Source organism: Stegostoma tigrinum, chromosome 2 (genome assembly GCF_030684315.1).
Source record: "Stegostoma tigrinum isolate sSteTig4 chromosome 2, sSteTig4.hap1, whole genome shotgun sequence".
Classification (NCBI taxonomy): domain Eukaryota; kingdom Metazoa; phylum Chordata; class Chondrichthyes; order Orectolobiformes; family Stegostomatidae; genus Stegostoma; species Stegostoma tigrinum.
The window spans coordinates 55,421,859-55,439,291 of NC_081355.1; the positions used below are offsets into that span (position 1 = coordinate 55,421,859).

Sequence of the window (17,433 nt, forward strand, 5' to 3'; positions counted from 1 at the left end):
GTATAGGTAGGGAGGGGATAAGTCAGTCCAGGGAAGACGGACAGTTCAAGGAGGCGGGATGAGGTTAGTAGGTAGGAGATAGAGGTGCGGCTTGGGGTGGGAGGAAGGGATGGGTGAGAGGAAGAACAGGTTAAGGAGGCAGAGACAGGTTGGACTGGTATTGGGATGCAGTGGGGGGAGGGGACGAACTGGGCTGGTTTTGGGATGCGGTGGGGAAAGGGGAGATTTTGAAGCTGGTGAAGTCCACATTGATACCATTGGGCTGCAGGGTTCCCAAGCGGAATATGAGTTGCTGTTCCTGCAACCTTCGGGTGGTATGGCACTGCAGGAGGCCCATGATGGACATGTTATCTAAAGAATGGGAGGGGGAGTGGAAATGGTTTGCGACTGGGAGGTGCAGTTGTTTATTGTGAACCGAGCGGAGGTGTTCTGCAAAGCGGTCCCCAAGCCTCCGCTTGGTTTCTCCAATGTAGAGGAAGCCACACCGGGTACAGTGGATGCAGTATACCACATTGGCAGATGTGCAGGTGAACCTCTGCTTAATGTGGAAAGTCATCTTGGGGCCTGGGATAGGGGTGAGGGAGGAGGTGTGGGGGCAAATGTAGCATTTCCTGCGGTTGCAGGGGAAGGTGCCGGGTGTGGTGGGGTCGGAGGGCAGTGTAGAGCGAACAAGGGAGTCACGGAGAGAGTGATCTCTCCGGAAAACAGACAAGGGTGGGGATGGAAAAATGTCTTGGGTGGTGGGGTCGGATTGTAGATGGCGGAAGTGTCAGTGGATGATGCGTTGTATCCGGAGGTTGGTGGGGTGGTGTGCGAGAACGAGGGGGATCCTCTTTTGGGCGGTTGTGGCGGGGGCGGGGTGTAGGGACGTGTTGTGGGAAATGCGGGAGACGCGGTCAAGGGCGTTCTCGACCACTGTGGGGGGAAAGTTGCAGTCCTTGAAGAACGTGGACATCTGGGATGTGCGGGAGTGGAATGCCTCATCGTGGGAGCAGATGCGGCGGAGGTTGAGGAATTGGGAATAGAGGATGGAATCTTTGCAGGAGGGTGGGTGGGAGGAGGTGTATTCTAGGTAGCTGTGGGAGTCGGTGGGCTTGAATGGACATCAGTTACAAGCTGGTTGCCTGAGATGGAGACAGAGGTCCAGGAAGGTGAGGGATGTGCTGGAGATGGCCCAGGTGAACTGAAGGTTGTGGTGGAAGGTGTTGGTGAAGTGGATGAACTGTTCGAGCTCCTCTGGGGAGCAAGAGGCGGCGCCAATACCGTCATCAATGTAACGGAGGAAGAGGTGGGGTTTGGGGCCTGTGTAGGTGCGGAAGAGGGACTGTTTCACATAACCTACAAAGAGGCAGGCATAGCTGGGGCCCATGCGGGTGCCCATGGCCACCCCCTTGGCCTGTAGGAAGTGGGAAGAATGGAAGGAGAAGTGTTGAGGGTGAGGACGAGTTTGGCTAGGCGGATGAGGGTGTCGGTGGAGGGGGACTGGTCGGGCCTGCAGGACAGGAAGAAGCAGAGGGCCTTGAGGCCATCTGCATGCGGAATACAGGTGTATAGGGTCTGGACGTCCATGGTGAAAATGAGGTGTTGGGGGCCAGGGAATTGGAAGTCCTGGAGGAGGTGGAGGGCGTGGGTGGTGTCACGGACGTAGGTAGGGAGTTCCTGGACCAAAGGGGAGAAAATGGAGTCCAGACCATCTCAGGCATCCAGCTTGTAACTGATGTCCATTTCAAGCCCACCGACTCCCACAGCTACCTAGAATACACCTCCTTCCACCCACCCTCCTGCAAAGATTCCATCCTCTATTCCCAATTCCTCAACCTCCGCCGCATCTGCTCCCACGATGAGGCATTCCACTCCTGCACATCCCAGATGTCCACGTTCTTCAAGGACCGCAACTTTTCCCCCCACAGTGGTCGAGAACGCCCTTGACCGCGTCTCCCGCATTTCCCGCAACACGTCCCTACACCCCGCCCCCGCCACAACCGCCCAAAGAGGATCCCCCTCATTCTCGCACACCACCCCACCAACCTCCGGATACAACGCATCATCCACTGACACTTCCGCCATCTACAATCCGACCCCACCACCCAAGACATTTTTCCATCCCCACCCTTGTCTGCTTTCCAGAGAGACCACTCTCTCCGTGACTCCCTTGTTCGCTCCACACTGCCCTCCAACCCCACCACACCCGGCACCTTCCCCTGCAACCGCAGGAAATGCCACACTTGTCCCCACACCTCCTCCCTCACCCCTATCCCAGGCCCCAAGATGACTTTCCACATTGGCAGATGTGCAGGTGAACCTCTGCTTAATGTGGTATACTGCATCCACTGTACCCGGTGTGGCTTCCTCTACATTGGAGAAACCAAGCGGAGGCTTGGGGACCGCTTTGCAGAACACCTCCGCTCGGTTCACAATAAACAACTGCACCTCCCAGTCGCAAACCATTTCCACTCCCCCTCCCATTCTTTAGATAACATGTCCATCATGGGCCTCCTGCAGTGCCATGCCACCCGAAGGTTGCAGGAACAGCAACTCATATTCCGCTTGGGAACCCTGCAGCCCAATGGTATCAATGTGGACTTCTCCAGCTTCAAAATCTCCCCTTTCCCCACTGCATCCCAAAACCAGCCCAGTTCGTCCCCTCCCCCCACTGCATCCCAACACCAGTCCAACCTGTCTCTGCCTCCCTAACCTGTTCTTCCTCTCTCCCATCCCTTCCTCCCACCCCAAGCCGCACCTCTATCTCCTACCTACTAACCTCATCCCGCCTCCTTGACCTGTCCGTCTTCCCTGGACTGACTTATCCCCTCCCTACCTCCCCACCTATACTCTCCTATCCACCTATCTTCTTTTCTCTCCATCTTTGGTCCGCCTCCCCCTCTCTCCCTATTTATTCCAGAACCCTCACCCCATCCCCCTCTTTGATGAAGGGTCTAGGCCCAAAACGTCAGCTTTTGTGCTCCTGAGATGCTGCTGGGCCTGCTGTGTTCATCCAGCCTCACATTTCATTATCTTGGATTCTCCAGCGTCTGCAGTTCCCATTATCACAAGAGAATTTCTATATTCATTACTGTGGCCCCCAGAGCAAGAGTGTCTACTCGGTGCTGTACAACCATTCTTTAACCAAACTCTTGATGTGTAATGTGCATTGAGAATGCAATGATGTAGCTGTATGCGTTTGCTAAGAAAAGGAAAGTTAACTCGTCATGCTGTGGAGGTCAAAACTTTGAGTCCTGTTTGTCCCACTGAGGCAAAGTTGAATGCTTGCATTGTGATACTGCGTTCATTTTGGTAAAATCAAGGAGGGAAAGAGATTATGGAGAATTCTACTTGTGGGGCACTCGGCTCAGACCTGCACCAAGAGGGAAATTGCTGTTCAAGGTAATGGGTCTGAAAGGGGAATTGGGCTTGACCTTCCAGTGGTGACATGTGTCAATGTCCCCTGACCATTTTGGCAGTTATGTCTAACTAACCAACGTAACTTTTTTTTATTTATTGCTACTATGTAATAAATTACATCTTGCTAAGACAAGTGCTTAGTCTTGTCAAGATTTACCAATGGTGCTGTGCTTCTGCAAACTAATTAGGCCCTTGGACACAATATGGAAAGGAAGATTGGTAACAGTACTACATCCCAATTAGTAGCTGTGGCTGATATCACAAAGCCAAAAACAGCGAGTGGTAACCAAATGATTTAGACCTCCACCACAACAAAAGCTGTCATTAAAATGGGCTGGAGATCCACTAATAAAGAAACAAAGAAACCTACATCACAGAACACGCCCTTCGGCCCTCCAAGCCTGCGCCGATCAAGATCCTCTGTCTAACCTGTCATCTATTTTCTAACGGTCTGTGTCCATTTGCTCCCTGCCCAACCATGTACCTGTCCAAATATATCTTTAAAAGATGCTAACGTGTCTGCATCTACCACCTCCGCTGGCAACGCGTTCCAGGCACCCGTCACCCTCTGTGTAAAGAACTTTCCTCGCATATCTCCCTTTAAACTTTCCTCCTCTCTCTTTGAACTCATGACCCCTAGTAATTGAGTCCCCCACTCTTGGGGGGGGGGGGCGGGGGGAAGCTTTTTGCTGTCCACCCTGTCTATACCCCTCATAATTTTGTAGACCTCAATCAGGTCTCCCCTCAATCTCCGTCTTTCTAATGAAAATAATCCTAATCTCCTCAACCTCTCTTCATAGCTAGCGCCCTCCATACCAGGCAACATCCTGGTGAACCTCCTCTGCACCCTCTCCAAAGCATCCACATCCTTTTGGTAATGTGGCAACCAGAACTGCACACAGTACTCCAAATGTGGCCGAACCAAAGTCCTATACAACTGCAACATGACCTGCCAACTCTTGTACTCAATACCCCGTCCGATGAAGGAAAGCATGCCACATGCCTTTTTGACCACCCTATTGACCTGCATTGTCACCTTCAGGGAACAATGGACCTGAACACCCAGATCTCTCTATTCATCAATTTTCCCTGGGACTTTTCCATTTGCTGTATAGTTCGCCCTTGAATTTGATCATCCAAAATGCATCACCTCGCCCGGATTGAACTCCATCTGCCATTTATCTGCCCAACTCTCCAGTCTATCTATATTCTGCTGTAATCTCTGACAGTCCCCTTCACTATCAGCTACTCCACCAATCTTAGTGTCATCAGCAAACCTGCTGATCAGACCACCTACACCTTCCTCCAGATCATTTACATATATCACAAACAACAGTGGTCCCAGCACAGATCCCTGTGGAACACCAATAGTTTTAAGTTGGCCAGAATGAGTCCACTATGACTGTGTGAATGATAAGGGACATTTTGACTTAACGTAACATCACATGTAGAAAGCATGTTTTATTTCACAGTACTTCACCATGATCAAACATTCTGTATTTTGACCTTGTACGTTGCCCACAGTGCAATGAATAATGACATTGGACTGCTAAACTAGGTGTAGCAGCACGCTGCAAAATTCTGGCTTCAGAGCAAAGATTTTAAAAAATTACCTTTTCTTCCAATTTGTGCCTGCTTCTTTGCAGCCTAAGGCTATGATAGAATCTATGAAAGAATCTGTGTAGATCTATGATAGTTCTACATGCAACATCATGGCAATATGTGTTAGAGAGATCCTGGAATGGAACACCGCTGTAGCAACTTGACTCTTTTCAGAATGATTTGTGAAGAGTCTGCTATAAGTACAAGGTCTTTCAACACATTTTAGTTCCTCAATGCAAAAGAACCTACAACTCCCCTTTTATTCACAGATTAACCTTTCCTTTGCAATTGACTTTCTTTTGGTATAAACTAACCTAATCAATCTATTTGTTTATTCTATTTCCGGACATCAATTTTGACTCGTCTTTTTCTAGGTTGAATTTATATCCTTATTTTTCCTATTTTCATAGATTATTCAGAACATTATTTTGATCAAAACTATTTTTCTGTACCATTTACTGTGCCACATTTGATACCTATCATGTTGACACAGCCTGTGTCATCATTTACTTGGATTGTATTAAACTGTTATTCTGCAACAGAAATTGTCCAGGTTTATTTAAAGGACTTTCCTACCTTGGTATCCCTTTCTTTGCTAAGAAAGGCAAATGACTGTTGAAACTTTCCTATGATGTTTTATGCAAGCTACATATCATTTACCCAGATCAGAAACCAACTCTTCAAGTCTCTAGATCAGGAGTAGATTCATGAATGTAGGAAGATCAGGTTTACCTTTAGGTGAGTGAACAGTAACACGGTTTATTGAACATAACTATTGTCATGACTAAACTACTCACGTCCCCAGGATGGTCCATGAACTATGAATTTGTATAACTTTATTAAGCTGCTGTTTAGTTTTGAGTGTTTTAGGTTTGCAAAAAATGCAGCAAATTTTGTTAAAACAACATAAAATTTTAGTTTGTTGCATAAAATTGTTGTAATTGGAGTCAGCTTCATACAGCGCGGAAATAAATCCTTCAGTCCAACTAGCCTGTGCTGACTAGATGTCCCAATCTCGACCTAGTTCCATTTCCCAAGGAAATATGGTAAAATTACATAAAAATGAAAATACAAAGATTATTAAACAAAAAAAACTTTTGTTGCTAAATACTACATAATTTAAAAACATAGCTCTGTCCTTTGATTAAAAGCTTTTTATCTCAAATCATCCCAACACTTGGTAGCCTAAGTTTACATTCGCTTCAGTCATAAAACCATAAACTAATGATGTTTTTTGACCAGGCCATCTGGCCATTTGTCCTTACAGAAAGTGTTTTACAACAAACCTTAGTTAAACACAATTGAATTCCTCATTTGTTTTAATCAGGTTAAATTATTGAAAAATAACGCTGTAGTCCTTACCTTGCCTTAGAAAAATGCCTGAGGCAATTTTTCACATAATCTAGTAACAACTTATTCAATGTATTCGCCTGATTATATTTGCACACCCTAAAGTTGGAAGTAAAATGTGGGAGAAATCTCAGCTAGAACTATTTACAATCTCTTTTTGGTCTGAAGGCCTATTTTCTTAATTTTCCAGTTCTTCCCTTACTTGTATCCATACAGTAAATATTCCTGAGTGTTTCCTAACCCTTTAATTACCTAACCACTCCTGATTTTTGTTCTATTTCTTCTATTCTTGTAGCAAGTTTTAATGTAACTTTGATCAAAATCAATTTGTCTGGCAGGTATATGTCAATGCCTTAATCTAAAAATTCTTCCATTTTATATCAACCACCATAATCATGTCATGCTATTGTCAAGAAGCTAAATATTTTTGGAACCCACTCTTCAGTGCAATGTATTTTCACAAGTTAGCCAATTTATATGTTTGTGACACACACTTCTCAAACCACAATCTAGATGACTATTCCAGAAAGGATAAAACCTGACCTTCTGTTGGGAAATAAGGCAGGGCAAGTGATTGAAATGTGAGTCGGGGAGCACTTTGGGACAGAGACTAAAATTGTTATGGAAAAGGATAGGCCTAGTCCACAAGTTAAAGTTTTAATTGGGGCAAGGCCAATTTTGATTGTGGGAAAGTGACCAGTTAAGAATGTTAGTACAGTACAACGGGATCTTGAACAATTGGGCCAGTGAGCCAAGGAATGCCATCTGCAATTTAATTCAGATGAAAACAAGGTGCTGCATTTTGGTAAGACAAAGCAGGGCAGGAAAACAGTTAATGGTAGGTCCCTGGGGAGTGTTGATAAACAGTGAGACTTAGATGTGCAAGTACATTAGTTCCTTGCAAGTGGCATCAGAGGTGGACCGGCTGATAGAGAAGCTCTTGACATGCTTGCCTTCATCAGTCAGAGCATTGAGTACAGGGGTTGGAATGCCATGTTACAGCTCTAAGACATTGGTAAAGCCCGTTTGGAGGACTGCATAAGTTCTGGTCGCGACGTTATTGAAAAGATGTTATTAAGCTGAAAAGCATGTATAAAGGATTTTACTGAGACTGAAATGTTTGAGTTATAAGGAGAGCTTAGATGGGTTGAGACTATTTCCATGGAGTGCAGGAGGTTGAGGAGTGACTTGATAGAAGTTTACAAAAGCATAATGGACACAGATTAGGTGAATAGCTAAGGCCTTTTCCCCAGGGTAGGGAAGTCCAAAACTAGAGTGCCTGGGTTTAAGGTGAGACGGGAAGGATTTAAAAGGGACCTAATGGGCACCTTTTTCACACAGAGGGTGCTGCACATATGGAACAAGCTGCCAGAGGAAGTGGTAGAGCCTGGTACAAATATAACACTTGAAAGACATTTGAACAGGTACGTGCATAGGAAAGGTTTCGAGGGATATGAGCCAAATACAGGAAAATGTGATTTGTTCAATTTGGGAACCCTATTCTCACGGATGAGTTGGGCTGAAGGATCGGTTTCCTAGCTGCATGACTGTCTCTACATCAGATCTTCACCAGCTCAAGAGTTAGAATAAACATTTCAAGTTCAATATCACTTTTCTCAAACAGTGATCTCAGAATGTGAGTTTGCTCGCTGAGCTGGAAGGTTTGTTTTCAGATGTTTCGTCACCATACTAGGTAATATAACTAGGTTACCTAAAATGGTGACGAAACATCTGAAAACTAACCTTCCAGCTCAGCGAGCAAACTCACATCCAGAACCTCAACCTGAGCTACAAATCTTCTCAAAACTCGCTAGTGATGTCAGACTCGAAACATTAACTTTGTTTTTTTTCCTCCATGGATTCTGCCAGACCTGGCTGCATTTCTCCAGCATTTTCTATCTTTATTTTGAATGTCTAGCATCTACTGTGTCTTGTTTGAAATATTTTCCAAGAAGCAGGCCAAGACTATTTTAATTACACAGCTTTATCCAGAGACTAGTTTTCTAGCTGAAACCTTGGAGAATCTTCAATAAGGCAGTGGAAAGTTTCGAATATCGAAATGTAACCACATTTTAAAAAAAGTCCAGTAATGGAATAAAATCTTGGAAGTTTGCATCTGTGAAAAGAGAGGGTCCAGAGCATGATAGACCCAATCTTTCCTCAAGATGCCCAGTATATGAATTAGGCTCCTCATGGTGTTACAATTTACAGAACCAAATCTCTCATGGAATTGTAAAATCATATTACATAGAAGAAGCCCTTTGGCCCATTGAATTTGTACAAAAAACTGCTTTAAATCTACACTATTCCCACTTTTTCCAGCATTTGGTCCACAGCCTGGAATGATAGTGCTCGTCCAAGTCCTTTTTAAAAGGTTGAGGTTTTCCACCTCAACTACGTTCCGAAGCAATGTATTCTAGATTCCCACCACCCCCTGGATGATATTGTTTTTCTTCAAACCCACCTTCTGCCTTTCACCTTACAATTATGCTCCCTTCAACTAAGGGGGACAGCTGCGTTCTATGCCCGTCAATCTTTATATGTATCAACCAGGTGCTCTCTCGGCTTTCTCTGCTCCAAATGAAGTGACCTGAGCTAATCCAGCATCTCTTAATAGCTAAAGCATTCCATCCCAGGCATCATCCTGGTGAATCTCTTCTGCATCACCTCCGGTGCAATCACTTACTTCCTATATTGTGGTGACCAGACAGCGCACAGTACTCCAGCTGTGGCCTATCAAAAATTATGTAAAGCTTCAGCATAACCTCCCTGCTTTTATAAGCTGTGCCACAATCGAGAAAGCAAGTGTCCCGTATGCCTTCTGAACTGACCTATTAACCTGTTAGCTGCCTTGAGGAATCTCTGGACAAGCACCCAGAGATCCTTCTGTTCCTCTTAGTTTCATAGTGTCCTACCATTCGCTCACTGCTCCCATGTCTTGTTACATCTTCACCTCACACTTTTCAGCATTAAATTCAATCTGTCAGTGATCTGCCCGTCTGACCAACCTGTGTCTATAGCCAAATGGCCATAAGAAATAACAACAGGAGTAGACTGTTCAGTCCCTTGAGCCTGTTTCACCATTCAATAGAATCATGCTAATCCGATAATCCTCCTGCAACCTAAGACATCCTTCCATCCAATCAACCATGTGGCTAGTCTTTGTGTCATTTGCTAACTTGCTTATGAAGCCCCCCACGTTCTAGCATTCAGCAGTGATCCAGTGTTATACCAGCGGCCACTGACTTCCAGTCACGCAGTCTCTTCGACCATCATCTTCTGTCTTGTACTTTGTAAGCAAATTTTGGATCCAATTTTCCAAGTTAACTTGACACTGTTATAATTTGATCATATCTATTAGTCTCCCACGTCGGCTCTTGTCAAAGGCTACACTGAAATCCATATTAGCTACATCAACTGCACTGCCCTCATTTACACAACTTTATCACTTCCTTGAGAAATTCTATCAAATCTGTTAAGCATGACCTCCTTCTGACAAAGCCAAGCTGACTATTCCTGATCAAACCTTGCATTTCCAAGTGGTGATTAATTCCCTGTTTCACAATTTTCTGTAGTGTCCCTGCCACTGATGACACATTCATTGGTTTGTCATTCTCGGGTTGATGCCTACCATGCTTCTTGAAAGTGGAAGCACATGAGCTATCTTCCAGTCTTCTGGCACCTCCCCTTTGGGCAAAAAAGAATTAAAACTTTGAGTCAGAACTCCTGTAACTACCTCCCTCAAATCCCAGAGCAGCCTGGGAATAGTGTCATTCGGATCTGGGGATTTGTCCACTTTTAAAACCGCCAGTACCTCCAATACCACCTCACTTCCCAGGTCAATCTGATCTTTCTTGACCACGTTTGAATATGGCCCTCTTCCAGCCTGGTTCGACCTGGCCTGAAATGAACGAGGCCTGTAATTAGGCCACAGTAAAATGACAGTCATGTAAATGACAGTAAATGACATTCCTAGGTAATGTTAAATAAAAACTGAAAGAACCACAGATGCTGTAAATCAAGAACAAAAACAAAGTTGCTGGAAACGCACAGCATGTCTGGCAGCATCTGTGAAGGAAAAAAACACAATTAACATTTCTGGGCCAGTTCTGAGGAAGGGTCACCAGACTCCGTGTTAACTCTTTTGTTTTCCTTCACAGATGCTGCCAGACCTGCTGAGCTTTTCTAGCAACTTTATGTTCCTAGATAATGTTATCAGGCTGGTAATGCATTAGCAAAGTAGGAACTCCTGACTTTACACAGGTGAGATTGGAGGGGGTGGGTGGTTTGGGGGAAGAAGATGACTAATGAGAGCGGGGGAAGGGAAAGAAGACCTGGAATGCGGGAATGCATTGACCACTGCTGCCTCGGCCCTCACAGCTCCCTTGGGATCCCAACACCTACTTTGGTGCCTTTTTAAAAAGGCTATTTGGAACAATTTACAACTTCCCATCCAGGTATAAAAAGCTGATTATTATTATAAATAATAGCAATATCTAGAATGTAACACCAGTTTAATACCTGCAGGGGTTGGAAATCTACCGCACCCTAGCCCTACCCACCAAGCACATATTAAATTCTCTGGTCCATAATGTTTACAGACTTCATGATCCACATAAAAGAAATATATTATACTTGCTGTGGAATCAGTGAATTAAGTAATTGATGGAAATAGGCTGGGTGTTTATACACAATCTAGAATAGTGTTGTTTAAAAGTTGTGACTTTAGATTGATTGAACTATATTGTTGTAAAGAATAAAAATGGCTTTTTCTCCTTGTGGATTTTGGGTTGCAAACAAATATTCTGCTGTTTTTCTTTTTGAAGGATCATCGATTTAGTGATGAAATTGACAAGCTGGCGGGTTATAAGACCAAGTCCATCTTGTGCATGCCGATCCAGAACTGTGATGGCGAGATTATTGGGGTGGCACAAGCCATCAACAAAAACCCTGCAGGAGTCCCTTTCACTGATGATGATGAAAAAGTAAGAACTCTACCTGGCACAGGTCCTATTCTTCATTTATAATAAGTGCCTATGTTGTAGATTGTTTGACTTAAACTTGGGGCATTCATGACAATAACACTGAAAAAATGCCCATTTGAATAAAAAGCTATGTTTGGAAAGGAAAAAAACCAAGTTTGCAACTTAATTATAAGTATCTTCATTCTACTGTGCAAATATTAGCTGCATTTTATTTCAAAAGGTATTTAAATGCTAATATTCTTTGATTTATCAGTTGTAACTTTAAGGATGTTAATTGCATGATTTTATATTTGGTTTATAGTGCCAAACTCTTGAGTTACGTGACATGTTTGAATATAATTACAATACGTATTTTTACCACAAGGTTTGCAGGAAGTTTCCATTGATAATTTTATTGATTGTATTGATCTTCTTGCAACAAAATATGCACTTTTCAGTTATTATGATTGGAAGATGTAGGCAACAAAAGATAGAAAAGAAAAAGATATTTAGGCCTTTATTTCTAGGAGTGGAAGTTTTTAAAAAAGGGCTGTTTTGTTATAACTGCACAGGGAATTGCAAAGTTTGCATTTGAGCTACTATGTGTTACTAGTATTGAGCTACTATTTTTCTTCTCACATTTAGAAAGGATAAACTGGCATTGGAGATGGTTCAGAAGAGATGATCTAGGCTGTACCCTGGGATGGAGGGCTTGATTTAGCAAAAGCAGAGATCTTACTGAAATATGCAAAATTCTGAAGGGTCTTGACAGAGTAGATGTTGAGAAGATGTTTCTTGAATGAGCAACATAACCTCAAAATTAGGTGATGCTCTTTTTTTAAACTTGAGATGTGAAGGAATTTCTTTTGAGGGTAGTGAACATCTGGAGTTCTGCACCCCATGGGGTTGTGGAGGCTGTATCACTGGAAGTATTTTAAAAGGACGTAGATTTTGAAATAGAGGAGTTGAGAATTGAGGAGCTGGCTCAAAAAAGGAGTTGAAGCCTGGTGCAGATAAGGCGTGATCTTATAGAATAGCAGTGTTGGTTTGAGGGTTTAAAAGGCCTAATCCTGCTCTTATTTTCATGTTCTTGCATTTTGAGTCTAAGATGGATAGCTCAATAACCTTAAGGATCATAGTGAATATGGTTGACATTAGAAAGGGAGTAAGTTGGCCAAACCTTTTCATTTTTGAGTTAAAGCCTGGTGGCAAGCATTGTAGATTGCATCACATCTACCAATGTCGCACTTACCAGTTGGAGGCTCTGCCTCCAGTACTCAGAGATACCTGCCAAGTGCTGGAAGGTGACACCATATGTTAGAGGACTCACTGAACCGCTGCTTGAGGCAGTCTCTGCCACAAACAAAGGTTCTCTTCTGATTGGTGAAAGAAGCCTTTCAGTTTGGACCTTGGTAGACTGGGGACATTGCACGTGAAGTCAGTGCCTTGTGCAGGGAGAAAAGAAGCATGACCCAATGCAGAATTAGGTAAATAATCTCCTGTGCTTTGCAGGGATGAGTGCCATTATCTTTTTGCTGCACCTCATGCTGGATATCATGCACTAACTTGCATTATCTGACTGTTGTGATAGGATTAGTGTTAGAGTAAGTGATCTGCACACTCGTGGAGTGGAAGTCTTTCCTCCTCTTCAACAGTGCTGATAGGGTGTTCTCATGGTTATGTGAATATAACTGCAACCTGCACCCACAATGGTAAGAAAACCGCTTGTCCTGGCTGCCTGACTTGCAGAATCCAATGGGACATTAATATATTGATGAACCGTAACAAATAGAACATCAGCAACTGACCCAGATACATTTGAGTTGATGCCTGTGAAATTCCACTGAACTTGGCCATGACTCTGAAATGATCTATTAGTATAGAAATTGAGTTGCTATCACCTTGTTGAAAACTAGAATGGGATTCCCTCCTAGCCCAGCAGGTTCTCATCCAGTTACAATTAGCCATTAGTCTGTGCACAGACTGGCTGAGATTGCTGGAATAAATCTTGTAGACATTTGTTTGTTTCAGTCAAGTGTGACCTATGTTGCCGGCAGAGTGAACACTCAGAGCGCCCAGCAGGATGTTTGGCAAGTGTGACTTTGCTTGTCTCTTTCAAAAGTAGTCTGTGCCTCTTAAAGGGGCTTTGTATTCAATATACAGAAGGGACTAGAGGTCTATACTATAGATGCCTGCAACAAGATGCCCCCAAATGGCACACTGACAAGACAGAAGGGTTCCCAGGTCTTCAGAGGATTTGGCAACAGTGCCATGAAGTTCAATAACTTTAGGTGAGAAGTCGGGGTCAGCGAATGTATCTTCACGTAATTGTGCACTACCATAATTTCAGATTGTGCAGTGTACCACACTCCAATCACTCGCTCATCAGCACTCATTTGGAGGTCAGGATTAAGGCTTAATGTCCAGATGTGCCTCCTAACCCTCCTGCCCTATACAAACTCAACAGGTTTACGACCATCATTCAGCATCCTTCTCCACCGGTTACTTTGACTGTCTTTCCCTCTCTTCGGCCAAGCAAGGAATGAGCCAAGCAGAAACAAAGCAGAATAAGTGCATCTAAATCATCTAACCCAGTTGGAGCAGGCTGCTGAGGAAGCAGTTGTATCTGGCATTGCTCAAAACTTTCTTGAACGGAAGTGTACTCCTGCTGTCTCTCCCTTCTTAAAATCGCAACTTCTCCCTCAGGCTGCTATTTGGCATGAAGGATAGTCCTAGCTTCAGATTGCTTCCCACCTCAACCACCTTGACCCTCACCATTTAATCTTTTGCTTTTAGGTGTCCAAGAATTACTACACTGCGTGCAACCCCCCCTGCCCCTGCCCCCCCGCCATTCCAGTCTCATGGGAAAGGGTGAGGTATATGTCATATCTGTGATTAAGTAATACCAGCACTTGATCTGACGCTTGTAACCATCAGTTCACATAGATGCTTACAACTTCAAAAGGAAATAGAGTAAGGAACTGAGCATGGTGAGACATCGGGTGCAACTGGACAGCAGCCAGGCTGAAGGGACAGGGTTAGTTCGTTTGCCAAAAGAAAGAAAGGGATAAATATTGGTTCAGAGTTAACTTGATTGAAACAGTTTTCTGGGGTTGTCTTGACAGGTTTGGTATGGAGAGGATGTTTCCCTCTTCTGGGAGAATCTAAAACTGGACGTCACTGATTAAACATAAGGGGTCACAAATTTTAAACAGTGATGTTGGAAAACGTTCTTTTCGAGGAGGTTGAGTGTCTTTGTTAACTCACTTCCTGAAATACTGTGGTAGGAGGGTACTTAAATTCAAGACAGATGTGAATAGATTCTTGGTAAGCAAGGGTGTGAAATGTTATTGAGCATGTGAGGTAAAGGATTTGAAGTTGTAATCACAGTAGTCATGACCTTATTAAATCGAGCAGTCACAAGGGGGATGAATGCTTTCCTTCTATTCCTTCATTTTTTTTTGGAAGAAGACACTTTGTCAAAAGCTTTTGCCCTTGCATTCATCAGGAAAATTCTTATGAAATACATTATAAAAGGAAAACACTTGAACTGTGAGAGGCAAGTACTAATTGGTTGGCACATGGATTAATTAGTAGTGATTTATTTTTAATTGAGAATGGCCTAGTTTATGATGACTGACGGTTAACTACCTAAATTAAGTCAGAAATTGTTGGTGAAACTAGTGTTCCACAGCATGTGTGTGAACAAAGCAGAGTTAAAGTTGAGCCTTGTGACTCTAAAGTCACAGATGCTGCTAGACCAGCTGAGTTTTGCCAGAAATTTATGTATTTGTTTCAGAACCCCAGCATTTGCAGCTCTTTGGTTTAATTAAGTTAACCTTAGTTTAATTTTTAACCCAAGCACCTTGATTCTGGTCAAGGCATTGTCCTGAGAAATGAAGCAGAAAGTGCTTGTCATCTATTTTGCTGAGTGAGAAAAGGTGTAGTGTATGTACATTTTATGAAGAAGGGTTCCAACCCAAAACATCAACTTCCCTGCTCCTGTGATGCTGCCTGGCTTGCTGTGTTTCTTGAGCTCCGGACTGTTATCTCTGACTCCAGCATCTGTAGTTCTTATTATGCTTTGTGGCTAATATGGTGCCAGCCTTGTACTCTGTGCTCAAATCCTAGATTGAGGATTGATCTCGGTCTTCTGACTCAATATTGCTATGGAGTGGGCCATTGCTGTCAATCCTTTTTTAATGGTAGCCTCCTCAGGCTTTTAAATTAAACTCCATCAAATGCTAAAGTTACAACATTACTCCTAGTTTTTGATTTAATCACCCTGTCCCGACAGTATGTACTTAAGTGCACGTTTGACACACACAATTGAATGGCTCAGCATTATTTCAAGAAGCTGACTTTAGGATTTTTGAAATTAGTGGGCTTGCTTATTGTGAACCAGATGTACTACTGTATTGCACTTCTGAAAGGGCGGCACGGTGCTCAGTGGTTAGCTCTGCCGCCTCACAGCACCAGGGACCCACGTTCGATTCCGCCCTTGGGCAACTGTCTGTGTGGAGTTTGCATGACCTCCACAAGTCTGCATGGGTTTTTGCCGAGTACTCCGGTTTCCTAATACAGTCCAAAGACATGCCAGTTAGGCTGATTGACCATGTTAAATTGCCCAGAGTTTTCAGGCCTGTAGGTGGTTTAGACATAGGAATTGCAGGATGACAGGGATGGGAATCTGTTTGGAGGGTTGGTGTGGACTCATTGGGTTGAATGGCCTCTTTCTGCACTGGAGATTCTATAATTGTCGCCTTAATTCAATTTCCTATCTTGGCTTGCATAGAGCTTTCTTGAAACTGATGCAATTGCTTTCTCTATGTGCGTTTACATCCTTATTAAATTGAAATTAACCCTAAATTCCTTAAATCATCATAAAGAGAACCCTACTTAATATGATTTAAACAAACAATGGCCACATTGATTGCATATACCTGTTTCTCAGCTGCTACTCATGGATAGACATGTATGTGAAAGTTGAATGGTTTCAACGCGGTTTGTCTGACCAATTGATATAATTACTGTTAACAGGAGAGATATCAAAGAAGAGTGGTAACAGTGTGGAAGATAAATAGTGGGGGTGAATAGCATATATACATTAAAGGATAAGCTGGACAAGCAGCGAGTGAGAAAGAAATACAAGGTTGTACCTATGGGGTTAGTTTATGCAGATTGGGAGGAGACTTGTGCAGTATAAATACCAGCGTCAACACGTTGGGCAGACTGTTCTGTTTCAGCACTGTACATGTCACGTGTATCATCTACAAAATGAAATATAGCAATTTGCCTATGCTATTTTTTACACTAGCTTCCAAAATCCTCCACCCATAGCGCATGAGAAAATGTAGAAGACTCATGGAAACCACACGACAAGTTCCCCATTCTCCCAATTCTGCCTTGGAACAACATCAGTTTCAATGGTCAAAATCCTTGTTGGGTTAGCTTACACCATATGGGTTACATTAGTTCAAGAAAGCAGCTAGTCAACATCTTCAGAGCAGGAGCAAATTAGCATAGATGCTGGAATCTGAGCTGAAAACAAAAAAAAAAGGGCTGGAGATCACAGCAGATCAGGCAGCACCCATGAAGAGAAAGCAAGCTAACGTTTTGTGTCTAGGTGATTCTTCAGAGCCGAAGTGAAGCATGGAGAGAGCAGCATTTATGCAGTACTGGGGCAGGGGATTGTTAGGGTGCTGACGGGAGAAAAGATGTTGATAGTTCAGATTAAGTGATCAGAATGTGAGACAAGCCCAACAATGGTGTCTCTTACTGCCAGACTAGAAAGAAGAGATAATCCCACTGGGATGGGGGAAGGGAGGAGAGGGTAACGAGAATTAAACTAGTAAAGCTAAAAGAAAGGGAAGGAAGGGATCCATAATTTGAAGGTTTTGAACTCTGTATTGAGCCAGAAGGTTGCAAACTGTCTTGTTTGAAGACAAAATGTTGTTCCCCAGTTTGTGCTGTGATTCGCTGGAGTATTGTGGCATGCCAAAGACAGACAAGTGGACATGTGAGCAAGATGCCGTATTAAAATAACCAGCTACGGAAAATTTGGAGTCATGGTTGCACATAGACTGGAGTTGTTCTGGGTTACCCAGTCTGCGTT

At 43.5% G+C, this 17,433-nt stretch overlaps 1 protein-coding gene across 4 annotated transcripts in view; it reads left to right on the plus strand.

The window, feature by feature from the left end:
- pde11al (phosphodiesterase 11a, like) overlaps positions 1-17,433 on the plus strand; it is a 282,715-nt gene that overhangs the window by 54,701 nt on the left and 210,581 nt on the right. For all 4 annotated transcript variants that reach the window (XR_009447140.1, XM_059654047.1, XM_059654050.1 and 1 more), the window contains exon 2: positions 11,181-11,339. Coding sequence is in view for 3 of the 4 variants with exons in the window: in XM_059654047.1 (XP_059510030.1) it covers positions 11,181-11,339 (159 nt within the window). In the remaining variant the exon portion in view is untranslated. The remainder of the gene's footprint in view (positions 1-11,180; positions 11,340-17,433) is intronic.